Genomic DNA, 24,045 nt, shown 5'->3' with positions numbered 1-24,045 from the left:
CAGACAGCCATGGCTCATATGCCTATATCTGGTATATTATGGTATATCTAATATATTCTGACAACCAGTGCCCATGTCTGGCATACTCTGATATACAATTGTCATATCTGACATATCCTGATATACAATTCTTGCTTCTTATATATCCTGATATACAATGATTGTATGTGACATAACCTTACATACAAAGTTTGTATCTGATATATTCTGTTATATAATGCTTATATCTCACATACGCTGACACAGAGTACCTTTATCTGACATATCCTAACATACAGTACCCTTGTCTGACATATTCTAACATACAGTACCTTTATCTGACATATCCTGGCATACAGTACCTTTGTCTGACATATCCTAACATACAGTACCTTTATCTGACATATCCTGGCATACAGTACCTATATCTGACATATCCTAACATGCAGTACCTTTGTCTGACATATCCTAACACAGTACCTTTATCTGACATATCTTGGCATACAGTACCTTTACCTGACATATCCTGGCATACAGTACCTTTATCTGACATATCCTAACATGCAGTACCTTTGTCTGACATATCCTGGCATACAGTACCTTTGTCTGACATATCCTGGCATACAGTACCTTTATCTGACATGCCCTAACATGCAGTACCTTATCTGACATATCCTGGCATACAGTACCTTTATCTGACATATCCTGGCATACAGTGCCTTTATCTGACATATCCTGACGTACAGTGCCTTTATCTGACATATGCTCACACAAAATGCCTATGTTTGACATACCCTGAAAACCAATGCTTATATCTGATGTAGCCTGAAATGAAATGTATGACACACACAAATAGCTGATGCTCAAATGTTTCAGTATATTCAAACACGAATGAATTTTAGAAATCAGTTGGTATTTCCTGGACACTATCTATGAACATACTGACTCTGAGAAGCAGAACACACATGGACAAAAATTAAAATATGAAACATTAAAGAAAGAGAATTATCTAAAAAAAAAGAAGATTCTGATGGGCATAAACGGCAAACCAGTGGTAAAAATGACTGCATCACTGAAAATGAATGAACACCAGATGTTTGCAAAAAGAGAAAGCATGTCCTGCTCTACCTCTTGTGATTCCACCATCAATTAACATCTTAACATGCCTAGGAAAAGTAGCTTACATCTTCAACTTCAAACAGCCAAAATATTACAAGCTGTTATACAGAGTATTCTGTTTCTTCAAAGTAATATTTCTGTCCAAATGACCGATGAATACAAGCATGGGCTCCACTGTACCAAATCTGGGAACTGAACCCAGACCTCTACATGACCAATAACCACACCAACCACTTGACTACCTAACCACCCTTTACCATGTAGAAGTAACATCAGGCAAGACAAATTTTATTTCTTGTTTTACGGATTTTTGTCCTCAGAAAACCTAAAGGCAGGAGGGAAAAAATTAAAAAATAAAATTCACCAGTCAAAGTAATGTTCCTTATAAATACTAAGAGTATTTTATTTTTGGCAATTTATGAAGTGTATATGGGTAAAAAACAAAATCAAAATTTTTGTTGTTGTAAGATTACATTTTGGGCCAATCAAAACATGAGGATTTTATTTTTTGAGCGGGGAAAATTAATAAAAAATTCTTCTTCTTCTTTAAAAAGTACGACCGGTGGATCCGTAAACAAGAAATAAAATTGGTCTGGCCTAAGTAAAACAAAACATCTTACTAGTTGTCCATACACTATCTTCAGGTTCTCAGCATGTGGAATCAGAGACTCTGAAATGTCCTCTTCACATTCAATCTTTGTCAAGGCATTTTTGTGCAACTTCTTGATCTTCTTCTGAAATTTCCGAGTTATTTTGACTCCAGATCTTTTCCTGTACATCTTGTTTATCCAAATAGAAGTGACGAAACCCTTTCCACATTCATAAGAAAGTAAAGGCATCCATTGGCATGTAATCTTCTGTTGTTGCTGAATACAAATTCTTCAGGAACGGCACTTGAGTTACCACACTCACTACTGGTAATAGTTCTACAGTAGAAGTTACAGGTTGCCCAGAAAACAAACAAGAAACTATATATACATTAAGAGCAACAAAACAAACCTTAAACTCTGTCCTGCTTTAAATATCGGTAGTTTTTAAGCTTACCAACTGCATGACAGTTTTATGGCAAGAGTAACAATTTGGAAAATTTATGTATCCTTCAATATCCTCTCATGGAATTGAAAGCATGATGTTGATGACAAACTCTGCTGTAAAATAATAAGCTGCTCAGAGAAAAGATTTAAAAGAAAAGAAATAATTTAAACCAACTCATAAAACAAAGGCATGGGTCCTTAGCTGGCTGATCGGTACATTGCAGAAAAGATTGCATGAGTGTGATAATCACGGTGACTCCAGACAGAGAAACTAATCTGTAATTTCAGACTTATTACTGTAATTACTTTCTATTACAGAAGCCTATATATCTACAGCAACATACCGGCAGAACATGGCATGTCATGTCGAGCTCCTCATATATAACCTGAGGCATGTAGGAAAATAGTATTACTTCATTAATCTGCAGTAATACTGTCCTCCTGAAAACATCTTATCTAATAGCACCCTGAGGCCAGGACATGTACATCAACATGGTACTGTTAAGAAAAAAAGTAGAAAAAAGGATATTTTCGACAACATTACTGCCAAAGTTTAAGAAATTAACAACATAATTAGCAACTCAACAGTAGTGTAATGCTGTCAGTGTAAAATTAGAAATAGGCAAAGCAATTATGATTATATCTGAGTCATTAACATAACAAATCTTGTAAAATACACATTTTAAAGGAACCTAAGATACCACCATATCTCATATGTTATTTTAGTTGATCTGTCATGGCTAGACTTTTGGGTGGTAGACACAAGGAACTGGTTATGGCATGACAGATTACCTTTGGCGGCATGAAAGAAACAGACACATTCCTTAACTTCTTTTGAATAGATCTGAGTAATATATATCATGTGACACTGTTACTTCCGTAAACAATCCATTTATCATTCTGAGAAATATTGGCACATCCAAAACAGCTTGTAGTAATTAATCATCCATTTTGTTTTCAAAAAGGCAGTGTTATTTATGAGTATAGTACAAAAATTATTACTTTTATGAGTGTACAAACAATACTGTCTCCTCTACATAATGATTAATGGAAGTCATATTTCACTTTGTTGGTTTTCATATCTACAGGAAATGCATGGGGAGGAAGAGCACGGTGGTTTACCATATTCATTGAACCCACAAGATCAGCCATGTTGCTGAAGCGCTAACTGAGGGTCGATCTTGGATTTAACAACCCCAAACCAACAGATCATGGCAGCTAAGGGCCATAACTCTATGCTGCTAAGGGCCATAACCCCAAACCAACAGACCATGGCAGCTAAGGGCCATAACTCTATGCTGCTAAGGGCCATAACTCTATGCTGCTAAGGGCCATAACTCTATGCTGCTAAGGGCCATAACCCCAAACCAACAGACCATGGCAGCTAAGGGCCATAACTCTAAGCTGCTAAGGGCCATAACTCTATGCTGCTAAGGGCCATAACCCCAAACCAACAGATCATGGCAGCTAAGGGCCATAACTCTATGCTGCTAAGGGCCATAACCCCAAACCAACAGATCATGGCAGCTAAGGGCCATAACTCTATGTTGCTAAAAAAAAGGGCCATAACTCAAAGCAACATATTGCTTGGGTGAACAGGGCCACCCATGTCCCAAAGTAACAGATAATACCAGGGCCTCACATCTCTGTACTTGACTCTCAACGTTGAAATATGAACCTTAACATCTTCTATCTTCATGATCAATAAAATAATTTAATAACACATTTATCTCTAGCTTGGTGAGTAAGTGAGTGAAAGAGGAAGCGAGGAAGGGTGGTAAAACATCAATTCCTAGACTAACATCTAATCTCTTAAATGAACATTTCTTACACACACAAAAAACAGTTCCTAAATTATAATCATAAAATATAATAAAAAGGAGCCTAGAGACTTTCTTCATTTATAGATAAAACTGTGGAAGTCTAGACTTGCCACATAACCTAGACTTGCATGGGCTTTCTTGGATAGATTTGTTTCAGGGTCTGTACAGACTAACCAATTCCATCAGCATTGCACTTTATCAAACCTTGAGAGCTTTGTGTGGGCAGAAACCGCAAAATGAGGAAACTCAAAAACAAGTAAAAAAACATTCAAGGTTATGACAAAGCAAACATCATCATCAGAGGACATCTGGCATTTTAATCATTGTATACCTGATCCAGGCACAACTAAGGGACACTATCAAGTAAGACCTTAGACCACAACTATACCATCCAGGCCCTTTTCCTGTTTTCTCTTTGTGTAAGATTCAAGGAAATGAAAGATATTTTTTTTCATTTACAGCATGATTTTAGCATGACAAGCAGGCTTATGGTATTCCTGTAGTCATGGCAACAGTAAACAGTGCATAATGTGCAATACAGTATTGTCTGTTAAGACATATTATCCCTGACAGGCGAGACCACTGTCTAGATGTCAGCATCCAGAATTTCAGAGAGACTTAAAATCAGGAGAAGTAATTCATCTATGACAGTAAACACCCAATATAGGGACTATATTCCCCCTTGTGAATCGGACATTTCTGTTGAATCATGAATCATTCTGTAATCTTCCAATGACCAAATGCAAAATAATTGCTGAATAAGCAAAATACATCTTTTGAAAACCCTGATCCATGCCTGATTGAAGTAGCAGACATCTAACCAAGAAGGTGATACTAAGTGGCCATTAATAATCTTGTTATATATATCAATGTAGCAATGTATGTCAAATGTCAAAGTCCATAAACCATAATAAATCCCTTTCTGATCAGCCTTTACTTTAACGTTCAACTCTACATGAAGCGGTGTATATTTTCCACAGGTTCTGAATCTTGGATCAAAACGGGATCTCTTTTTCAATTTATTCAGCTGCGTGTTAAATTCAATCAAATTACATTGATTCAGAAATACAAGTATGTCTAGACTGTTCCAGAGTTTACCCACAGTTTGATGTTACATGTATATGCTCATCTTAAGGTGTTTACAGACTCGAAGAAATTATGCTAAATGTAGACAGAAATAAATACAGCCGTGGCATAAAACTGGGTCATTTGGTTTAACGGGAAACAACAACTGATATCACCTGATCAAGGATTAAAAACATACATTGAAACATAAAGCATTGTTTTCTTTACAATAAAGAAGCTGGCATCCATAAATTCTGACCTTTATGTATCATCACTAAGCGCAACTGAAAGACTTAAAAAATAAATGCTTATTCAGCATAAAACCAGGAAGTTTACAATGTCGTTAACATGTATTGACTTCTGAGAAAGCTTCGTTCTTTCCAACAAAGGTTGTCAGATATATGTAAAGTGAACATTTTCTTCAATTTCACATTATTTTTTCAGTACATTTTCTGCTTTTCCAGTCCAAGAACAATGGAGTGAATGGACAAATACATAATAAATAGTCTTCATTTTTTTTTCTTATTGTGACTTGTTGTTTGTTGCCTTAGTGACCTTATGAAAAGCAATAATGGTCAGTAAATGTTAAATAAGCTGACGTACACACTTGAACATGAGTGAGTGAGTTTAGTTTTACGCCGCTTTTAGCAATATTCCAGCAATATTTCAGCAACATCACGGCGGGGGACACCAGAAATGGGCTCCACATGTTCTACCCATGTTGGGAATTGAACCCGGGTCTTCGGCGTGACGAGCGAACACTTTAACCACTTGGCTACCCCACCACCCCTACTTGAACATGAACACTTCACTTTACTCTTTACTGTGTACTATGAAATTTCAAACCCCATGATGTGTTTGTTGTTTAACACCATACTCCATTGATATGATGGCGGTCTGTTGATAATGAAGTCTGGGCCAGAGAATCCAGTGATGATCGCCATGTGCGATGATCTGTGCAATTTGGATACTCATTAGTGATGACATGTGTTAACCAAGCCAGTATTCCTGAACACCCGAACACGTTAGATGCCTCTGACAAGCATGGGTTAATAACCCGGATCTTCATGGGTCTTGGGATAATGTGCTAAGACAACCCCTGACAAGATCCACACCAATACATCACTAATGAATAACCATTATTTGTTCCTTTCTGAATCACCATCAAACATGGATGAATGCCTATCAAATTCAATAAATAAGCAATCAACAAATAATGTTTAAATTTATCATTTTATATCAAAATTTAACAAAACTGTCATGTTTTCATACCCACCACCACCACATTGTTTCAATAAAGTTTGGTGAACCCCTTCCTAATATCTCCCCAGGGGTGGGTAGGGTAGCCTAGTGGTTAAAGCGTTCGCTCATCATGCTGAACAACCAGGTTCAATTCCAGATATGGGTATGATTTGTGAATACCATTTCTGGTGTCTGTCACTATGATATTGCTGGAATATTGCTGAAAGTGATGTACAAGTAAACTCACTCACTCTTAATCTCCCCCAATATCAAATGACCACTTTTTAAACTGCATATTCAACATCATAGCTTAAATTTTCTTCATTACAATTGAGTAAACTAGCACAACATCCAAGCATCATTGACGTAGAATACTTGTATCTATCTCATACAGGTACACCATCTAAATATCCCTCCAGTATCTGGAGCAAGCCTTACAACAATAGACAGTTATGCTGACATTTCCTCATCAGAATGATAAATATCAGTGTATGCCTTTGGTTCACCGGGGACAGTTTGCCGACTGATCCTAGCGCCCCCTATCTTCAGCACTCACAGTGAGCTTTACATAGCAGGGGTACCTGCTCAGATTCTTACTGGCATACTGGGACGAGTGGCGACATTCAGTCTTATTACCTCAAAATATCATTTACCCTGACATTAAACCTTTGTTTATATTGTATCCAGCATATTCATGTCGATGATTCGGTGAAGAATCTTTTAAATCTCTGCTAAAAAACCCATCTGTTTACTGCTGCCTTTCTGTAAAACCCATAATAACTATTTCCTTCCCCAATATTGTCACAGCGCCACTGAGCATCTCTATGGTGGATATTAGGTGCTTTATGAATAAATTTTTATCATTATCAAACTCATTCCTAATTCAAACCTACACTCAAGTTCATGCTTATCATTTCATAGTCTGAGTTTGAAAAGAATTCCTACTGCTCATAAAATTGAATTAAAAACCATTTCTCTCTCAGCACTGGCCATTTAAATGAAACTCAATGAGGCTCATACAAATATATGGACTCGCATTGATCCAGGGTATTTAATGAAATGAGTGAGTGAGTGAGTGAGTTTAGCAATATTGCAGCTATATGGTGGCAGTCTGTAAATAATCGAGTTTGGACCAGACAATCCAGTGATCAACAGCATGAGCATCGATCTGTGCTATTGGGAACCGATGACATGTGTCAAGCAAGTCAGCGAGCCTGACCACCTGATCCCATTAGTCGCCTCTTACGACAAGGTCTTACTGAAGGTCAATATTCTAACCCAGACCTTCACAGGTATATTTAATTAAATGTAATTGAGAAACAATACCCTTGATTATCGAGGATGGACAAACCTGATTAGCTAATTAGTCAATCAATGCAACTAGAGTATACACAAGAGGTGTCACAATGTGCTACCTCAAACTATACTACAATTCCAGTAATATGAAATACATCTTAATTACCCTTATTTCATGTGAAATTTTACATGGCTCAGGTTACAGGAGAATTTACATCAAGAATTTTGTTTTCAGTACACATTGTTTTGCTTTCAGTTCACTTTTGTTAAACCATTGCTCGTCAGGAGGACCTATGGTGGCAAAATGTATGAAGCTGGTTTATCTGCCATGAAATATTTTCGAAAGCAACATATTACCATACTAATTCCCTCACTCATTGTATACTTTGTATTATCAAATAATGCAATCAGATCTAGTATACTAAAACACATAATGAAATTGTAGTATATCCTTAACAAGCATTTATACATTTCTGATTATCATGTGATATTTCTTGTTTCCTGTTCAGGATATGGACTGAAATCTAGTGCAAAAATCCTTCTTTGTTAAAAGTACATGTTGCTTAACAAATCTAACAGAAAGTATTACTTATTTTAACCTTTTCCAAAATGAATATACTTTATTTGTTTGTTTGTTTGTTGTTTAACACCGCACTCAGCAATTTACAGCGATTTGCCGGCAGTCTGATTATTTACAGGCCGCCGCCGCCACATAACTGGAAAATTGCTGAGTGCAGCGTTAAACAACGAACGAACAAACAAACACACCAATAAAAAAAGTACATTCATTTATCATATTGTCAGATTTGTTAAGAATTACAGTATTTTCCATATACTTATTTTATTTATGAACAAACAGCCTGCAACACTGTCATGTTGATGCCTATGTAACTAATGAAAAATTCAATCTAATTGCATATATTATTAATTAGTTCTTGGAGAGATCATTAAACATATTGGACACAAAATACAGGCACATGAGCAGGTATTCATTCTATCCTTACAAAAGCACCAGATGAACCAATAAAGCAATAATTCAATGAAATTAAACATCCTTTTTTGATCTCTTGGTATGGTTGTGTGCTTCTGTAAAAATATCATTTACATTTTATCTCAGAACCTCATAAAGTATGAAAAACTGTCCAGAAAGTATCTTTCTTTACCGTGTCAAGAAGTGACATATTTAATGAGCTATGAGTAATCCCATCTCTCACATTCATGGCCTGACTAGAGAATTAAGACCCGAGCATAGCATTATCAATATGTTCTAATTGAATCACTTACCCATATTATCGGAACCTGCACGGGTTTCCAAAACAATCGTTTCTCATCAGCTTCCATATTCCATAATGATTGATCATTCCCTACTTCATCATCAATGTTGAGAAGCCCAACAACCTGTTATAAACCCTTATGTCTGGTCTTGGTGGTCCTTCTGCCTGAACCGTTAATCTGGCCCAGGAATAGACACGGCTGATATTTACATCTCACGTGTGCAAATGCCTGGTGCCCATTTGTACCAAGTTCTTCCGCCTTGTGAGGCTAGCACTGACCCGAGTTGTCGATCACGTTCAGTGCATGAATCATACCTGCCGCAATCCTTGATTCTCAAACAGGAATATCTTTACCAGGGTACATAGTCTTCATCTCTCAATCCAAGCTGAGATCATCCCGGATGGGGGTTTGACATCATCTTGCGTCATAATTGCAGACTCCACACCTTTCAACTGTCTACAAGTCTGAGATGAGATTGAAGATAATTAGCCAGGCATTAGAACCAGCCTCACAGACACTCGGTCTCTCGTAGTTAATAATTCACCGATGCATTGAAACATGCTCTTTACATGATAGATGCTACAAATGTGTGTTGTTTGCAGTCTGACTTGGATGCAGTGGAACGTGCGCCCGTCATTGAAGAGGAAGACGCGTATTGATCAGCGTGGAGGCCCATCTGTTCTAAACATTCTGCTACATGAGGTTTACAAAGCATGCCGGTGTTACAGTGATGTAATGGCATTTCAACAGCATTGAGATTGAAGTTGAAGTCAATTATTATTTTGAATGAGATAAATGTGTACCCTTCACACAATCCAAGTTTTTAGGCAATTGCCTTAAAAATTAACTCTGGGCAGAGGGATATAGTGGTTAATGTGATTGCTTGTCACACCAAAAGGCCTGGGTTTGATTACAACATGTAAGAAGACAACTTCTGATGTCCCCATACACACCCCACACCTCTGATATTGCTGGAATATTACATACATACATACATACACACATACATACATACATACTAACATTTGTATAGCGCCGATATCCAGCTCAGCTCAGCTGCTCAAAGGCGCTTAGTTTTTCCCTCGGTCACTGGATGTCAATCGCAACGGCACACCGTATTGTCAATCTCAACTCCCTGTCACACTTACTCTTACTCAGATGATTATAGAGATTTTTTTCTATTTAAAATGTCAAAAAGAACATATAGATTGCAACTCATAAGGGCTCAATAAATGTTTCAAACAGTTTTATGATGGATAAAAGGACGTTTTCAAATTTCATGCATCGGTGACTAAAATTATGACAGATACAATTCCCAATTTTAACTTGTACCATACATTATCATGTTGCTTTAATGAACAATTGACTTGCATTCACATGTGTTTGTGATGTCATAGATAGAGCAGGATATGCTAACGTTTACAAGAACACCTGATATCATCACTATCTATCTGATACTGATTCATTACAGAAAGACCTGTGAAGATCCGGGTTAGAATTGATCTTCAGTAACCCATGTTTGTTGTAAGAGGCGACTAACGGGATTCGGTGGTCAGGCTCGCTGACTTGGTTGACACATCGGTTCCCAATTGCGCAGATCAATGCTCATGCTGTTGATCACTGGATTGTCTGGTCCAGACTCAATTATTTAGAGACCGCCGCCATACAGCTGGAATTTTGCTGAGTGTGGCGTAAAACTAAACTCACTCACTCATGACAGAAAGGTTAGGATAAAGTCATACTCATACAACTGACTATGCTTTCAGAGGAGATTTGTTATGATTATGGAAACGGTTAAACATATGTTACATTTGGGATTGCACTTTCTCAAGAAAGTACAGATTCTAGTACTCATTTTCTGTTGGGTCCCCTGCAGTATTTGAACCCCTACTCTCAGAGTAAAGAACAGTCAGGACTGATCATCTCTTAGTCTGTCATACAGACCCTGATGCAAATATATCCAAGAAAGCCCACGCAATCTAGAAAATGTGGCAAGTCTAGATTTCCACAGAGAACAGGACTCCTTTTCATTATATCTTATTGTTTTCACTATGAGCTTTTTTTCTGTAAAATATGTTCATTTCAGAGACTAGCTGTTAGTCTATTCATCTCTCAGCCAAGTCTCTTAGAATAAGAGTTACATGTTTCACAAGTCTGGTGTATGGGATAGTGTGAACTGAATCAGCAGCACACAAAGTCAATGGTTTAGTCTGTTATATTTATTATCAGCCAGTTTTAAGGTGGTGTTGTCACAGACTAACAGCACTGGTTCATGTATAGATTGGTCAATACCAGTTCTCAGTCATCAAGAGACAGGGATGAGTCATGCAATACAAACTCTCCACTGGTTCTGTATCGCTACTTTGTCATTAAGGCTGATTACTGCATTGGGTGAATTCTAAGGATATAAATGAAACTATGGTTTATTGTATTCCCTGATAAAACAAAACTTTTTTAATTAATGAAGTGAAGGCTTACTGTTCTTACTAATTAACCTAAATACTTGAAAAAATGAATAAATGACACGACAGGGATGAGGTCACCGAAATTTACCACGAGAATAGACCATCAAAAAATGACACAGTTATATTAAATATTTTTAAATAATAGAATTTTTAATTTGAACATTATTAAGGCACTGGTAATTCATTAAAACAAAATAGGGACATAAAACAATGTATTTAAAGGAAGGGGAAAGCAGGGGATCAAATGAGCATTCCCTCAATTTCTAACATTCCAGGACATCGTATGGACAATGTCATTCAGTACTATAGTCCGTTTGGCTCAAAAGCGGACCGATGAATTGCAATCGAACTCGAAAACTAATAAACATAAAATACTCAATGAAACACTGATCATGAACAAAACATCGAGCAACTCTGTCATTTGTTTGCAGAATTTATGTCCTAAAATTTAAAAAGTTGTTTAACAAACTATCATTAAAATTTTGACACAGTTCACTATTTGTTACGAGGGAGGAGTGCAGAGAAAGGGACAGTCAGGTGTGCGAGAAAGGATGGAGACGGCACAGCAACGGGTTAATGAATCAATAACTTTGTCGGCACTTGTGCACGTGCTTCTTTAACACCTGGCTGTCCCTTTCTCTGCACTCCTCCCTCGTAACAAATAGTGAACTGTGTCAATATTTTAATGATAGTTTGTTAATCAACTTTTTAAATTTTAGGACATAAATTCTGCAAACAAATGACAGAGTTGGTCTGATGTTTTGATTATGATCAGCATTTCATTGAGTATTATAGGTTTATTAGTTTTCGAGTTAGATTGCAATTCATCGGTCCTCTTTTGAGCCAAACGGACTATAAGATTTCACACAATACTTCCTTCACTACACCCTCGAGTTTGTCGTAAACAAAGTGCATAATTACATATTGCTTGATATACCACTGTGTCCTTGACAACGTGACTTTCAGTGTATAATTCATGGCTTCACCACTTAAGGTGGACAAGTGATTGACTTATATTGTGACAGTTCTAGTTCAAGTGGAGTGAAGTGCAGGGATTACGAAGTCATACCAGCAGACAACCTAAACAGTCTGCGCTGCCACCTTGCCAGCCCTGATAAAGGTACAGTAAATCAGTCTCAGTCTCAGGCTCAGCCTCAGGCTCAGGCTCAAGCTCAGGCTCAGGGTTAGACTCAGTCTCAGTCTCATGATCAGGGTCAGTCTCAGGGTTAGACTCAGTCTCAGGCTCAGTCTCAGGGTTAGACTCAGTCTCAGGCTCATGATCAGGCTCAGACTCAGTCTCAGGGTTAGTCTCAGTCTGAGGGTTAGACTCAGTCTCACTCTCAGGCTCAGGGTTAGACTCAGTCTCAGTCTCAGGGTTAGACTCAAGGATAGATTCAGTCTCAGTCTCAGGGTAAGGCTCAGTCTCAGGCTCAGGCTCATGATCAGGCTCAGACTCAGGCTCAGGCTCAGGGTCAGAGTCAGACTCAGGCTCAGTCTCAGACTCAGGGTTAGACTCAGTTTCAGGCTCAGGCTCAGACTCAGTCTCAGGCTCAGGGTTAGACTCAGTCTCAGACTCAGGGTTAGTCTCAGGCTCAGGCTCAGGCTCAGACTCAGGGTTAGACTCAGTCTCAGGCTCAGGCTCATGATCAGGCTCAGACTCAGGCTCAGGGTTAGACTCAGTCTCAGGCTCAGGCTCAGGCTCAGACTCAGGCTCAGTCTCAGGCTCAGACTCAGGGTTAGACTCAGTTTAGACTCAGGCTCAGACTCAGTCTCAGACTCAGGGTTAGACTCAGGGTTAGACTCAGGCTCAGGCTCAGACTCAGTCTCAGGCTCAGGGTTAGACTCAGTCTCAGACTCAGGGTTAGACTCAGTTTAGACTCAGTCTCAGACTCAGTCTCAGACTCAGGGTTAGACTCAGTCTCAGGCTCAGGGTTAGACTCAGGCTCAGGCTCAGGGTTAGACTCAGTCTCAGGCTCAGGCTCAGGGTTAGACTCAGTCTCAGGCTCAGGCTTAGACTCAGTCTCAGGCTCAGGCTCAGGGTTAGACTCAGTCTCAGACTCAGGGTTAGACTCAGGCTCAGACTCAGACTCAGTCTCAGACTCAGGGTTAGACTCAGGCTCAGACTCAGGCTCAGGCTCAGACTCAGTCTCAGGCTCAGGCTTAGACTCAGTCTCAGGCTCAGGCTCAGGGTTAGACTCAGTCTCAGGCTCAGGCTCTCAGTCTCAGGCTCAGGCTCAGGCTCAGACTCAGTCTCAGGCTCAGGCTCAGGGTTAGACTCAGTCTCAGGCTCAGGCTCAGGGTTAGACTCAGGCTCAGGCTCAGGCTCAGACTCAGTCTCAGGCTCAGGGTAAGGCTCAGTCTCAGTCTCAGGGTTAGACTCAGTCTCAGTCTCAGGGTTAGACTCAGTCTCAGGCTCAGACTCAGTCTTGTTTATAACTTTACTATAATCCATCACTATTCTGGACACCAACAATTAGCTTCACAGGTAGGCAAGACAAGCAAGCAAACAGAGAATCACAGCAGAGAGTTTGAGAGTCCCTCTGACGGCATAGGATATTGATGTTTGCAAACAATTTGAACAGCATCATAATGTCAGCCTATTACCAAGTTAATCAGCAAATGTTTTTCACTTGTGATAAAGTACAGTCATCACTTTTGATCTTTCAGCCAGGCATCTTAGAATATGAGTTGCATGTGTCCGTAGTCTGGAATAGGGGATTATATGAACTGAATTGGCTTGTGCACCAAGAGACACAAACAGTTACGTCTCCTAACAAAACACATTATGTCAAGTCAAGACAAAGACAAAATACTTAACATCTTAACACAAAACACATGATAGTCATAATTTCATACTAACCTACATAGCTTTACAGGTAAAAGTCCATACTTCAACAGAGACTTATGTCAGTGGGGTGGTGGGGTAGCCCAGTGGTTAAAGCGTTCGCTTGTCACGCTGAAGACTCAGGTTTGATTCCCCACATGGGATCAATGTCTGAAGCCCATTTTTGGTGTCCCCTGCCATGATATTGCTGGAATATTGCTAAAAGCGGTGTAAAACTAAACTAACTAATCAGCTAACTATTTAGGACTGTCACAGCTCTAAGATTCCTTGGTCGAATTGAGCTCTAATCCCTAAGTAGGTGACATGGCCCTGTTCCACAAAACAAACTTATCACTAAGACAGCTGTAACTCCCATACTGTAGCATAGACTCTGACAGTCATAGTGCTAAGATCACTTTAAGGAACTGGGCCTAGATTTTCGAAGCTCTCTTAGCGCTAAGATAGTCGTAAGTGCCATACAATAACATTAACGTACGACTATCTTAACGCTAAGATAGCTTCGAAAATCTAGGCCCTGGTGCCATTGTACAAAGCAACCGTAGCTCTAAGGCTGTTGTAAGTCTGTGTTAAGGTATGTGACTTACGGTCACCTTAGCGCTAACATAGCTTTGTACAATGGCACCCAGGTCCCTGGTCCCACTGACGGGGGAAACAATGATTTCCTACATCTGTCACATTGAACAGGGTTTCATACATTCAAAGTACCATTTGGTGTTACCCATAACCCACAATACTCGTGAAGGTCCGGGTTAGAACTGATTTTCAGTAACCGATGCTTGTCATAAGAGGCGACTAACGGGATCGGGTGGTCAGACTTGCTGACTTGGTTGACATATGCCATCGGTTCCCCATTGCGCAGAACGATGCTCATGCTGTTGATCACTGGATTGTCTGGTCCAGACTCGATTATTTACAGACCGCCACCATATAGCTGGAATATTGCTAGGTGAGGCGTAAAACTAAACTCACTCACCCCATAACCCACAAAAGATGTTGAAAAAAAAAATGTAAAAGGCTGCCTTATATACCTAAATATGTAAACAAAAATAAGAAAGACCAGAAATCAATGTGGTTTACGTCCGAGGCAGTCAGACAGGGTAGTTTTAGTGGTATACAATAGCTTGTAATTGACAGGGTTGCATGAGAAAGCCACACGCCATATTGATCGCTGTGTTTACAACATGCATGATGGGAAATACAATTAATATGGTAACAAAATCCTATTCCCTTTCAACATTACATTGACAAGCTTGTAAAATCCTGGCCCCAATAACCTATACAGCATATTGATCCAGCTTTTTACTGCCCAATGTACATAGTTTTCCCAAATAGGGATTATTTATTGTCCTCAAATATATCAGTTGCAAGTGATTCTGTTACATTTGATCGGCTAAAGAAGTATTTGGGATTTATGTTTCTAAATCATGGGTCATGGCCACTATCAAATTATTATCAAACATATGACTTTCAATATGTTCTTTTTTCAATATTGAATGTCCTTTTAAACTGAGTCCTTCTCCTTTTGAAACCAGTAGTTTACCAATCTCAACATCTCATAATTGTAATCACACTTTCATGTCTATAAGGCTATCCATACTGCTTCTGTGGTTTCCATCTCCTGCCCACCCAGAATTTTCATTCTGAATTGAAATAATAAAAAGTAGTTTATCACAATTTTCCCTACCACTGTAGAAATGTATGCCCTATCGCGATACAAATATAGTCTTACCCTTCCACACTCATAACAAAACCAGGTCAGCTTGACCTTTCATCATCTACATTAATAAAAATTAAGTTTTGATTACATCATAATTATTTTAAAGACTATTATCAAGTCATATACATTTTTAATTTTTACAATAAGCTAAACAATTAGTGAAAAAAATGTATTTTCATTGCTTTTTAACACATCTGCTCTCTTGTTAGTTAAAGTTGGAGATGAAAAACACATAAAAATATAAAGATGACCTATCAAACATTTCTTACATGTTGGAACTACATATATGTTTCACAGACTTTGCTTACTTTCCAAATATCACCTATTGTTTACACATTGTGGGGATGTGGGAAAGCGCGGATGTGGGGATGTTAGACTTGCTGCCTAGCAACCAGTGCTGAACATTATGGACCAGGTGTTGAGACTCAGCCACTTCATTGATAGTATGTCATCAATGGCTTCAATTACTGTAGCACAGCATTGATCACTGGAATGTCTGGTCCAGACTCCACTATATACAACCAGTGAACATTCGGGTTAGAACTGGTCTTCAGCAACCCATGTTGTCGTAAGAGGTGACTAACGGGAACGAGTGTTAGGTTCACTGACTTCGTATCCCAATTGCGTAGATTGATGCGCATGATGTTGATCACTGGATTGTCTGGTTCAGACTTGATTATTTACAGACCGCTGCCATATATCTGAAATATTGCTGAGTGCGGTGTTAAATAACAAACTAACCAACCATTATTTACAGTCTATCAACAAATAGATCAAATATTGCTGTGAGCAGCACGGCATCAACCTATTTACTGTTAGGTAAGGGCTTATAGGAGACAGGGCTGGAGCAAATGTTGATCCATGCAAATGGCCATGAAGGTTAAAATGATGAGTGTTGTCTGAAGCCTGCATATTGAGCTTGCACTAATCTACACAAGAACATGCTAATGCCCTGGCACCAATGGAATTACATCTAGCTCTGATTAACTTCAAATCTTAGACATTTATATAACATGTGTTTATGACTGGATTTTTCCTTTGCCTACAACATCACAGGAACTACTTCAAACAAAGTGGAGAAAAAGCTAATTACGGACAGGAAAACACCCTTACAACATTGTTGGTTGTCATAGCAATAAAACATCAAATTTGTTTCTCGCCTTCGGCAACAACTTGATCCCCTCAAAAATGTTTTAAAGGTTGGCAAGGTATGTTTGCCAGGTAATATTTAGTATTAAGGCATATCCACAAGTGAAACTTTTTTCACAAGGATTAATATAGATCTGTACAACTGTATAGAAACAGATGCTTCCACTAATGGTATTAACGTCTATTGAACATGTACTATGGTGACGTCACGCTATTGTTGTTACAACTGACTCTGAGAAAGGATTTCACTCCACATTCTGAAACTGTATTTTGTGCCAATAACTGACACAACTATAGCTTATTTAGCAAAGTTAAATAGAAATTATATATAAACCATATTCATGTTTTAAGTCTGAAATCTGTTGATTCTGGAGTGAAATGAAAAGACTCTCATGATTTCGCCATTTCATGAACATTCACTCAAGTCCATAAATTTGCAACTTTTGTACAATCAATTTCAGTACGAGCATGAGAGAGAACAAGCAAGTGAGTGTAGGTATTGGACATATACTACGCTGGCAAACACACAAACATGGGCATGTTAGTACAGACAAACCTTTAACGAAAGTAAAGGCTAATCTGGTTTGGAAATCTATAATAGGCTGTAGGAACTGTCCAGCAAATTGTGGTGCCTTAGATGACCGTCTGCCCACTCCGTACCTCCCATCCTGAAGGTTCCCAATCGGTTAATCAATGTTACCAGACCCTTGACACTATAGAGTAGGTATTAACAATGAGTAGCATAGCATGGTGTCATCTCATAGATGACATCTGTAAATTGTCAGCCGGCTGATTGGGTTGAACACTGCGGTCTTGTGGGCTTTGCTTGTGTTTAATCCCAGACAAGAACTGGACATTTTAAGACCTCTGCATTGGTGTCAAACATGTGGCTGAGTATCTGCTTATAGAATTTGAGCAACATCAGTCTCCGCACCCAACTACGAGGCATGGGACATGCCTTCTGTCAATGGGGAGTCAGGGTTTTACGCGATGCTCAAATGGGCATCCAGTACGCACAAATGTAGAGAAAAATACTTCACGGCGTCCAATATTATTCACTGTAGCCACAACACATTTATGACTTTTCTAAGTGTTTGATCATTTCTTTCAGAGCAGTTACTTCCATCATTTCACCCATCAGTCCACATGATCAATGATTCATTCCTGGCTCTAAAGAAACAAGTGTAGAAGTGAGCACAGCTCACATACCCCCGCTTCCCACTTTGGGACATGGAAATGACTGATATTGATATATATACTAGGCACATAAAGAAACTGTGCATACAAAAATTTAAAATCTAAATTTATCAAACCTGTGTAGACACATAAGGATTTAAACTCAGAGATTAGTGACATGTATCCCACATGCATGCACGTGCCACGTTCCGTGACGTCAGTGGGTTCATCCTTGAGACGTGCAATACGTTGTTGCACGTGCATTCCGGGAAAGAGAAACAGAGCAAATGAATGCCACACAATACTGTCACTTTGGAAAGCTCAACCCCTGCCCTTGCGATCTTTCAAAAAATTATACGGCTATTGAAACGCATAGCATGCCAAGGCTCACATCTGCACAACGTCATGAGGCCATTGGGATGGTCTGTGGGGGAATGTCTCAACGACAATTGGCTGCACATTTCCACTGCCACTGGAACACCATTTCTGCACTGGTGAGACGCTACCAGAACACAAATGACATCATCGATCGGCCACGTTCTGGACGTCCGCGTTGTAACAACAACGCCAAGACAGGATATATGGATAAGGGTGACCCATCTTCGCCATAGGTTTCAGACTGCAGTGATGACTGCCCGAACCATCCCAGGACTTCGCCAGATCCATCCCAACACAGTTAGACAACGCTTACGTCATCACGGATCAGACCACATCGCGTCCCGCCATACGGCCTATCCTGATACAACGCCATCGACAAGCTCGCCCGAATGTGGTGCCGAAATCATGTCCGCAGACCTTTGTTTTAGTGGAGAAATGTTGTTTTTACAGATGAGTCCAGGTTTAACATTTCCCATAGTTATGGACGTCAACGTGCCTATAGACGCATGGGAGAACGTTATGCACAGGCCTGTGTCTTGGAGAGGAATCGCTTTGGTGGTGGTTCCGTGATGATTTGGGGTGGAATAACAGCACGCCAGAGAACTCCTTTGGTGATTGTTCAGGGCAACTTATCTGGTGTGGGCTACAGGGATCAGATTCTTCGACCTGTGACAATTCCTTTTCTGCAACGTCATGGCCCTGGGTTAACATTCCAACAGGACAATGCCTGCCCTCATACGGCAAGGGTTGCTATGGATTTCTTGCAACACCACAACGCTTGACTTACTGCCTTGGCCTGCAAATTCACCGGATCTCTCCCGATAGAGCATGTTTGGGACTAGATGGATCGACGTCGACGCCGTCTTCCTCATCCGCCAGATAACGTCCTTGACCTTGCAACAGAACTTGAGAGAATCTGGCGTGACATCCCACAGGCCTTCCTTGCATGTTTGATAGGCTCTATGCGTCGTCGATGCACTGCTGTTCTCAATGCCGATGGTGGACATACCCGTTATTGAGCTTGTGACATGGTCGTTTCACCCCTGTCCCGCTTGTGGACTCGTGACGTCAGTGTGATTGACTTTTCAGTTGAAATTCTCCCGACTTGTTATGGTCTTATGATCCCTCCATTAAAGTTTATATGTACCTTTGACATTGTTATTGCACTTATCAACTGGGATCTACTAAACTTTATATACATGTTACATAATAGTTTTGCCATGTACTGATTACAGTAATAATTTATGGAAACATTTTTTTTTTTTTTTTCCCGTTGAAACCTGACATACAACTGAACTTGACTGTCTCATGTTGCACACAATAAAGTGGACGTTGGTGAAGATTGTTACTGACTCTCATGTTGCACACAATGAAGTGGACATAGATGAAGAATGTCACTGACTTGTGTTGCACACAATAAAGTGGATGTTGGTGAAGAATGTTACTGACTCTCATGTTGCACACAATGAAGTGAACGTAAATGAAGAATGTCACTGACTCGTGTTGCACACAATAAAGTGGACGTTGGTAAAGAATGTTACTGACTCTCATGTTGCACACATTTAAAATTTAAAATAGCAAAAGGCACATCAATGGGTAATGATTAACATGTGTGTGAAGTTTGGTGAACCTAGCATGTAAACTTTAAGAGATATGCTCCAGACAAAGTTTCGGGACGGACGGACAGAATGAACGCTATATACCCCCGTTACTTCGTAGCGGGGGTATAATTACCAAAACATACAGTGCTCTGCACCGATACTTCACAGGATTGCCTGCAAGGGTCCTTAAAACTAATAATTAGGGACCCCATATTTGTGAGTGGAGGTAAAACCCTGGTCACTATGTACCAAGGTGTGGAATCTTCCCACAAATGACATCCATATATACCTTTACAGCTTGCTGCCAGAATTAAACATTTTGGTCACCTGAACATGGTGTCAGACGTCAGATCAAAGGTCAATGGTTTAAATCCCATCACAGGCTTTAGAATATTTATGACTGTTACAATTACAAGACCAAGGGTTTGTACACCTGTATGAAAACAATCAATTATATGTTTCCAAACCTAACAGCTGCATGAGACTTGGTGTAATTACCTCCACCTTTCTTCCCAAATAATCACACCTGCTCACTACTTAAATACACATTGTCATTGGACGAGGTGTATGATTAATAACGTCATTACTAAAGGAAGCAGTCTCCTCCGGTGAGAGCAGACTTTGCCAGTTATGTAATCAATAATTCCATAACAAAATGACATTAAATCTCACACAGGGATGTAATACAGCACACTTCTCCATCCTCTCCTCAATGTCAAACATGGCTCAAGGTCGAACAATAATCTCAACACACAAGTACAACAAAAGTAGCTCGTACTGAGTTGATTCAGGAACAGCAGACTAACGTTTTGTCTTCAAATATAACGGTATATAATTTTGTAAGCAACAAGTAATCCCATTTAAATTGAAAAGGAGCCCCAGTGAGATGGGAAATTCATAACATGGACCTAAGGAATTGTCCACTTTCTTCATTTAGGGCTTTGGCATTGCAGGAAGGACTGGGTTGATGGGAAAATAATTTGGTTCAGGGATTATGGGACGGACAACAGGAATAGGAAGCAGATTGAGTGTTACATATATCTGGTATCTTAGCATCTCTGTATTGCTGTATCTTAGCATCTCTGTATTGCTGTATCTTAGCATCTCTGTATTGCTGTATCATTGTTTTGTGTTCCTGAAGGTAACTTACAAAAATTATTCTATTACAATAGGTGAAACAGGGTTAAATGTTATGTTCAGGATTATCACACTAAAATAGCCATGTGCATGCTTGTATATGTATCTCCTTGTACCAGTCCAGACTGATGCTGGGTTTATAGTGCCAGCCCACTGGTGCAGGAAGCATGGATCTAGCTCAAACAGGAGTACTGAATCCAAGACAAGCACTCCTAGTTTTATCCCTCATAAAGTGATTGGATATGGTTTTACGCCGCTTTTAGCAATATTCCAGCAAAATCACGGCAGGAGACAACAGAAATGGGCTTCACACATTATACCCATGAGGGGAATTGAACCTGGGCCTTTGGCATTCCAAGCTAATGCTTTAACTACTAGGCTACCCCCGCTGCTGCCCCACCTTATAAAGCACTGACTGGGTAACAGTAATGACCATTATTTAACCCGACTCAGACTCAGCCATAAATGGAACCTACTTCATGTTTGAATCTATAAATGAAGCCAATTAGCTGATCAGATGTTATCAGAGACTACCAACCAAAATAACACACTGATGGAGCTCAGTAGATATATGCAAGTTTGATCAACCAATGTATTTTTATTATGTTACACTCTGGTGAATACAACTTCACCAAAGTCATCCTGGATTTTGAAAATTGACTGCAAGCACAGTTTGACTGCACATTTATCCCTCATTTGAATTAATAATGAGCATATATCTGTGTGAAGTCTTGTGCCTGTATAGAGGCTTATGAATGTTTGATGGTGACACCAAGAGCAACTGTCATAAATCCGACACAAAACTGTCTGTTACATCCAACATATTTGCACACATTGGTATTAATGCATGCTTATCCTCAAAGGTAATCCTGCCAACAATGCAAATACAACATAGGTAGGCCCCATGGGCAAAAAACACATTTGCTCTAATTGGCAATACAAGATGCACTTTTACTCTCAGCAATAGAACATGACAGTAAAACATTGTTTGGCTACCTTCACTGGCAATACAACTTGGCTCCCTTCATTGGCAATACAACATGGCTCCCTTCACTATCAACAACACATGTCTGCCCACAATGGCGATACAATTTGGCTCCCTTCATTGGCAATACAACATGTTTCCCTTCACTGACAATACCACATGTTTGCCCACAATGGCAATACAACTTGGCTCCCTTCATTGGCAATACAACATGGCTCCCTTCACTATCAACAACACATGTCTGTCTGCCACAATGGCGATACAATTTGGCTCCCTTCATTGGCAATACAACATGTTTCCCTTCACTGACAATACCACATGTTTGCCCACAATGGCGATACAACTTGGCTCCCTTCATTGGCAATACAACATGGCTCCCTTCACTATCAACAACACATGTCTGCCCACAATGGCGATACAATTTGGCTCCCTTCATTGGCAATACAACATGTTTCCCTTCACTGACAATACCACATGTTTGCCCACAATGGCGATACATCTTGGCTCCCTTCATTGGCAATACAACATGGCTCCCTTCACTGGCAACAACACATGTTTGCCCACAATGGCAATACAACATGGTTATGCTTAGTGGCAATACAACATGTTTGCCCTCAATGGCAATACATTATGGCTCCCTTTATTGGCAATACCATATGTTTGCCCTAGTGGCAATACAAAATGTTTGCCCTCAATTGCAATATGTTCTTGCTACTCCTGGGAATCAACCTGCTGACAAGTTCCAGGCTTGCCCTCAAGGTCTTCTTTGGGGTGGTGGGATAGCCTAGTGTTAATGTGCTGAAGACCTGGGTTCGATTCCCCACATGGGCACAATGTGTGAAGCCCATTTCTGGTGTCCCCACCGTGATATTGCTGCAATATTGCTACAAACCGCGTAAAACTAAATTCCCTCACAGTCTTCTTTAAACTTCTACCTCCAGTCAGCAATAGAATTAAGAAAATGCAAATGAGTTCAAATCCAACCAATCAATGTTTACACATAAACTATTCCTTACAGAGGTGTTTTCACATGTTTCACAAAACACAGGATCAACTGGACATATGAACACTCACCTCAGCTGCCATGATGTCGGCAATGTTGGGAAGGTAGAGGTTGGCTGTAAGCAGTGCAAGTGCCGTAGAGGGCCGATGTCGGTCGGGGCTGCAGATTACGTACTCCGGCAGATTTGCTGTGTTCTCATGGTCTGTGTGGTCCGACCCTGGTATCCAGTCACGGGGAGTGATCTTCAACTTGTGCAACCGCTGGAAACAAAGGTTGAAATATTAACTTACAGCAAGGTCAGGCTTTATTGATGATCTAAAACATTATCTGATTATAAAAACATGAATCATATAATTCAGATATATTGATGTAATTGTTAACTCATGATCCGTCAATAATCTGACTAATATTTATGCCAGTGTGTGATGAAAAAGTAAACATAAAAATGTAGCATGTGTTCACGAATCACGATGAAATAGCAAGACTGAGGTGCTCATAAATGATGAAGCTTTTAGTGGCTATTTTTTCATGTTAGCTAATTGGAGTGACCTCCCTTAGGTGTGCAGTGTTTAATACCTTCATAACAGTCTTGTGAGCTGTACTGAAAGTTCTGTTGTACAGTTAATGACTTCTTGGCCTGACTATTTGTTCAAGATAATGTGATGTACTAGTTTCTGGAAGACTAGGTGTACCAGATGACCTGCCTGCAACTTGCCCAGGGTGTCAGGATCCTTATCAGAAAACATCGACTTTCTA

General features: G+C 39.7%; 1 protein-coding gene across 1 annotated transcript in view; it reads right to left on the bottom strand.

Annotated features, from left to right (window-relative positions):
- The window catches only part of LOC124281013, a 186,596-nt gene that overhangs the window by 34,425 nt on the left and 128,126 nt on the right, over positions 1–24,045 (bottom strand). The window contains exon 13 of the mRNA XM_046717053.1: positions 23,361–23,549. Coding sequence (XP_046573009.1) covers positions 23,361–23,549 — 189 coding nt within the window. The remainder of the gene's footprint in view (positions 1–23,360; positions 23,550–24,045) is intronic.

This window comes from Haliotis rubra, unplaced genomic scaffold (assembly GCF_003918875.1).
Source record: "Haliotis rubra isolate DU_JTF1 unplaced genomic scaffold, ASM391887v1 Scf1, whole genome shotgun sequence".
Lineage (NCBI taxonomy): Eukaryota > Metazoa > Mollusca > Gastropoda > Lepetellida > Haliotidae > Haliotis > Haliotis rubra.
The sequence above is the reverse complement of the archived record's forward strand: the minus strand, read 5'-3'. Positions and strand labels throughout refer to the sequence as shown.